This window comes from Magnolia sinica, chromosome 5, assembly GCF_029962835.1.
Source record: "Magnolia sinica isolate HGM2019 chromosome 5, MsV1, whole genome shotgun sequence".
NCBI classification, from domain to species: Eukaryota; Viridiplantae; Streptophyta; class Magnoliopsida; order Magnoliales; family Magnoliaceae; genus Magnolia; species Magnolia sinica.
Genome location: NC_080577.1, coordinates 23,796,309 through 23,802,583, shown reverse-complemented (window position 1 = coordinate 23,802,583; position 6,275 = coordinate 23,796,309). Strand labels below are relative to the sequence as shown.

The following is a 6,275-nucleotide window of genomic DNA, read 5'->3' as shown; positions in this document are numbered from 1 at the left end:
CAAATTCCTTTTTCATGATTTTTACAAATCCAAACCTGCCTCCAAAATTTTAAATTATACTTTAGCAAAAATAGAGATAATTACCATAGCTAAGTTAGGTTGGGGTTGGGTTGGACCTTTGGGTTGACCGTACAATTCGTGGTGTATAGAACGGGACACGAAAATTACACAGTCTGGACGATCCTGACCATCTGATCAATGGCCATGACGTGGACCACTTGTTAACGGTCCAAAATTAACAAGCAAATGCCCATTGCCCAGACAAGATTAGGACCGTCTAACCAGTTTGGTCGTTTTACTATTGCATACTTCATCCACAGTGGGCCCCACAATTCTAATTTTGGATAAGCTGCATGTATGCCACGTGTACTTTGGATGTTTGCATACGGCCATGCTCTGCCAGAGTATCAGACAAGAAAAGGAAACACTATCGCACGGACCCAAACGTTATCTCCGTCGCCGTGCTTCTGTAAGCACTGGCATCTAGGAATAAACTAAGTACTACACAATGCTCGGGCCGTTAGCATTTTCAGTCTGTACATGTGTGGCCAATCATCCACCAATCCAATCCATTGATATGATCGTCCAAAATATGGATGGACACATTGAAAAGAAAAAATAAATCTTTATACAAGAAAAGACTAATTATTAGGTTGGAACTGAACGTCCTTATATTTTGGTTCTTAACTTTTTGTTTTTTTGGTCATCTATTCAATGGTTAGGATGATTCCATCTAGGATATTTTTATATAAATGGTTATCGCAGTGGGGCCTATAATATCAACGGTTTGGATCACGAAAAATGGTCTCCATTTGTAAAAATTGAGAGCTGTAGTGTACAAACTTTCGACCTGTGCATTGTACCTGGAGCATCATCATTGTAGTCGTCGATCACGCCTAGGGGTGTACATTGAGTCCAACCGAGTCGAGCTTGCCTCAGCTCTAGATTGAGTTCAACTGAGTCGAGTCCACTCGGCCACTAGCTGACCTCAACTTGAACTCGGCTTGGCTCGGTCCTCCAGCCTGACTGGCCAGCTCGGCTCAGTTCGGTCAGCAGCTCAGGCTAGTTCGAACCAAGTTTTCCAGTTTATAGGTATTTTATCAAACACCTTCTAAGCACCTCCTAAGTAACATAAAAATCAAGAAAAAAAAAAAAATGGTATTGGTTTCATTTACGTACCTTCCTTGTCGCCAGCCACTCGTTTCATCAAACATTTGGTGAGCAACATCAATATCTAAGCAACCAAGTCACCGAACTGGTTCGATCCGAGTCTGATTGGAGCTGGATTTGATCCGAGTCGAGTCAAGCTCGAACTCATTTTCGAGCACAAAAAACCAGCTTAACTCAGTTCGAACTTAGCTTCGAACCAAGTCAATTCGAGCTTTTTCGAGTTGAGTCGAGCGAGCTAACCGAGCTAGCTCAGTTCGTGTACACCCCTAATCAGGCCTGATGATGCTGAATTAAATGGATTAGACTCTAATATGCTAGTTTTGACTCTCTTTTTTTTATTAAAAAAAAAAAAAAACAATGGTGAATTTTCAGCCGTACACATGGCAGAGTTAACAGCAATCCAGGCCGTGAAAATCATTAAAATAACTGTAGATGGAAGATGGCCAAAAGGATAATACGAACCTTCTGCTTTGAAACTTTTAATTTGGATATCTTACTAATATTTTTAAACCGTCTATTTTGTATACATTAATTGGATAGTCGAGATTCCTTTGGATAGTGTGATTTTAGACATATACTCCATCGAAAATGGGTCCCACAATTTGGATGGTCTTGATAACTGTAAGACATTGCCACATATGAGAATAATGAGTCACCACCATTTTCAAAATGGTGCTAACTACTGTAGAAGTCTACCTCTTAATCTGGGGAGGATTATTTGATGCTCTAGCAGACATTGGTAGTTGATACACATGCACTTATAGTTTGTACACATGGATCACATTAAACTAAACCGTCCATATTTTTGGAAATCAATTAAATAGATCAGAACCATAAAATGATATCTATCGGACAATTTAGAGGGCAGATTCATAGAAATTAATTTCGGTAAATCCATACCATTAACTAGCTTTCAATTTAACTGTCCATTAGATTTCCAGAAATCGGCCACCCGTGACATTATTCCAGTGAAATTACTGTCTTATACCCCATCTAAACCGGAACCCAGGAAGCAAAAACCCAATAATTATATGCCACGTGTTCAACTATCGAGTGCACGTACACCAACTATCACGACCCACCAGAGTAACATAGCTTTTCTAATCACCCAATCAAAACAGAACAAAAAGAGGTCTTCTCGAATCATCCCAACGTAATACTCACGATACGTCGGCACTTTAGCCTTTAAATCCGGGTCGTTTTCCGAATGATCCAGACCGTTTATATGATCAGTCTCATTTTTAATTATAGTCATACTACTAATAATTTCTGAATTGAATTATTTTAGCTCTTTGATAATTTCGCTCTTTTACTTTGAAAGTGAACGGTCAACCTAATTCTTATATAAATCAATAGTTCAAGTATTCAAATTTTAATAGTTTTTTTAAACCCATCCTTCATCCAAAAACATCTTTATCAAATTAACGGCCTGTATCATCGATAAGGTCCCAAATCCAACGGCAAGATTCACGACGTATCGTATTTATAATACATCGGGATGCATTGAAGCAAACCTATATAAAAGAGCCAATAACTGCTTCAAGCACACGCACAGAAACTCAATAGCCCAAGAGCACGGAAATGGAACCCCACCTGATACACTGGTCTGATCTCATCCAAGAGGCTCTGATCTACATCTTCTCAATGCTGGATTTCGACTCTCTGATTGCAGTCACACACGTGTGCCGATCTTGGCGGGACGCTGCGATCTACCCCGAGTGCTGGGACTCTGTCCATCTCACCCTCCATCAGAACTTCCTGGACCGCTTCATCAGAGATGCTGGACCACTCGATCTCAAGACGCTGAATTCGATGTCGATCCACGTGTTGGAACGTAGCGGAACGAGGGCAAGGTCGATTTGCATCGATTCGATTGCCAGTGACCAGATGATCGACACGATCGCCGCCAGGTTTGGATTCGATGCCCAATGTTTATGTTGAATTGAACAGATAGGATGATCTTGACCGTTGAATTGATAGGCTTTGGTTGCACATTTCGATTTGAGGCCCGTTTGGATGTCCGCCTAATAACCAGATTGCCTTGCGTTGGAGAAGGTGATAGAAATGGGAAAGCATGTTTGGTGGGATTCTATTTCCCTGCTTTTCTTTTTTCTACTGCGAAAGAACAGCTCCACTTTCATTCCGCTTTGGAGCGGGGAAATTCCAAACGGGCCCTTGGCCGTCCGTTTTGGGGCCTCTGTTTGGACGGTTGGGATGGTTTGATCAGTTACACATGACCAATGTGTGATTGGAAGTTCTCTATCTATTGCAAAACGTAGAAGAGGAAATTCTCGTTTCAGGAGTGGTTTGGATGCATGGAAAGCTAGCTCAGCAGGACTGTCAATTGGCAGGGCTGGCCCGCGGGCTTCGGGAGCTGAAATTCTAGGCCCAAGGGCTGGACATGACCTAAAAGCTAGGCCCATTTATTAAGCGGGTCAGAGAGGAGGTGGTTTGGCTAGTGGTCAGTGCTATGTGGGCCCCGCCATGATGTTTGTATTTTATCCGCCGTCCATCCATTTCAAAAGATAATTTTTAGGGTTTGATCCAAAAAATGAGGTAGATCTAAATCTCAGGTGGACCACACCATGGGAAAACAGTAGTGATTGAATGTCCACCATTAAAAACCTCCTTGGGCCCAGCGTAATGGTTCTTTGACATCTAACCTGTTGATTAGGTCATAAAAACTAGGGAAAAAAAATATATCAGCTTGATCCAAAACTTTAGTGGCCCCCAAGAAGTTTTTAATGGTGGGCATTCAATCAACATTGTGCGGTCCACTTTATATTTGGATCAACCTCATTTTTGGGCTCATACCATAAAATGATCGGGAAGAATGGGTGGACGTTAGGATGAAACACATACATTATGGGGTTGGATTGCGTACTGAGTAACTCAGTACGCTCTTATCGTACTGAGTAAAATTTGTTGGGCCCACTGTGAATGCATGTGGTTTATCCACACCGTCCATTCGTTTTTTCAGATCCTTTTATGGGTTCAACCCAAAATTGATGCATATATAAAGCTCAATTGGACCATACCAAAGGAAAACGTGGAACTATTAATTTCCACCCTTGAAAACTTTCTAAGGCCTTCAGTGACGTTTATTTGTCATCCAACCTCCATGAAGATCAGAAAGACATGGATGAATGGAAAACACAAATATCAGCTTGATCTAAAACTTTGGTTGCCCGCAAGGATTCTTTAACGGTGGATGTTCAACTCACACTGTTTCTGGTGGTGTGGTCCATTTGAGGTTTGGATATATTCCATTTTTGGTATAAATCAATAAAATTATGTTTTAAAAGAGATGGACGGAGTGGATACAATGCATGAATGAAAGTGGGGTCTACAGAGTTTACTCAGTACGCTTAGCGTACTGAGTTACTCAGTACGCAATCTGCTTCCATGGGGGGGGGCCCACAGAGCACCGACCACTTGCCATTGGCGAGTGGCAGGTTCAGTAATCAATCCGTTTCCCGTCAGACAACCCGACCAAGGGCATTTTTGTCAATATCACCCATAACTAGGTAAATCCAAATCATCTGCCTGCCGCAAACAAAAACCAATCCGTTTCCGATCAGACCACCCGACAAAGGGCATTTTTGTCAATATCATCCATAATTAGGTAAATCCAGATCATCCGTCTGCCACAAACAAAAAAATTTTATTTGTTGCAATAGGATTGGGCCAAATCATTCCAGGCTGCATTCAACTAAGCAATTTTGACAATGTAGTGATGACATGAATCAATAATAATGCAGAAAAATAGAAATTTTTTATTTGTGGCAAGCACTGGATCTGAATTCTAGTTAGGTATGCGCCTAGATCTTGCATCTTGCACAATATAGGGTGGCTGGAAATAGACTTGAGTTATGCATTTTTGTCACGGGGAGGGCTCAGGCCTGTTTGTCTTGGCCCATCAGAAGCCGGACTGGACTCAGGCCTGGGGGCTTTCTGTGCATCCAAACGACCCCTTGAGCATCTTGAATTTCACAAATTAGCAAATAGTCCTTTGATTGAATCGAATCAAACCTTGATGAATTCAATTCAATTACACGCTAGGTCCCCATCAATCGAATCCCTCTCTCTCCGCAACTGTAACAGCATATCGAGCAGCAAGTTCAGCAAGCTAATCCTGACTTGCAAGAACTTGAAATTCATCGACATCAGCTCATGCAACATCACAACTGCAAAAACAATTGAAGAAATCGGCGAAAACTGTCTGAGTATAGTGGGCCTCAATTTGGCTCATTTGCAAGTGACTGAAGAAATGTTGATAGCTATGGGAAAATTCATGCCAAAGCTCAAGTGGCTCAATCTTAATAACACACCGATCACGAACAATAGCTTATGTAGCATTCTACATTCTTGCAATGAATTGCAATACTTAAGTGCCATGTGGTGCCCGCGGCTCGACCCAAACAAGGAGATCATGGACATGGCCATGAATATTGCCGAGTTCAAATGCGACCAAACGCTCGATGATCGCTTTGAATGCGACGTTTCATATCTTGATAAATGGCTTCTTCATTGGTTTCCTTAGTCATGTATGTTTTTTTCTTACGGATTTATACGACATATAACACATGTACTATACATCTACTTTCTCTGTTTGATGGTACAAAATGTTCTATACATGAAGAGAAATCTCGGCAAGTTCTTGGAAGATTTTCATATTTTTGAGGTTTTTCTTTGGATGTTGTTGGGAAAATATTGTAGAGTAGAAAAATATTATTATTTTTCCCTAAATTAATAACTATAACCCAATTTGAAGTATATATGTATATAACAAAATTCTGTAAGGGTCCTCTGGAACATGGGATTAGGTTCCATCGGTGGCGTTTGAAAAAGATAGGAAGGATAAGATTAATACATGTATCATATCACCCCAGTACAAAATACAACGGGATTTCTGGTGAATTTTGAAATCCACGGTCTGATGTCAATGCATGTGTTTTATCCACGCTGTCGATCATATGCACCCTTAAAACATGATAATCGAGTTACATATGCATTAGGTGACTGACATTAGTTGTGAAATTTAATATCTTGATTATAATTCTATAGTCCACCAAACATAAGTTTCACTTAATATAATGTTTTTT

At 40.7% G+C, this 6,275-nt stretch overlaps 1 protein-coding gene across 1 annotated transcript; it reads left to right on the top strand.

Moving 5' to 3' along the window:
• Nucleotides 1-2,692: 2,692 nt before the first annotated feature.
• Nucleotides 2,693-5,816, top strand: LOC131247256 (F-box protein FBW2-like). The gene is made up of 2 exons (XM_058247660.1): nt 2,693-3,080; nt 5,233-5,816. Exons 1-2 carry the CDS (start codon nt 2,752-2,754, stop codon nt 5,711-5,713), a joined length of 810 nt encoding a protein of 269 aa, XP_058103643.1. The 5' UTR covers nt 2,693-2,751; the 3' UTR covers nt 5,714-5,816.
• The last annotated feature ends 459 nt before the right edge of the window (nt 5,817-6,275 follow it).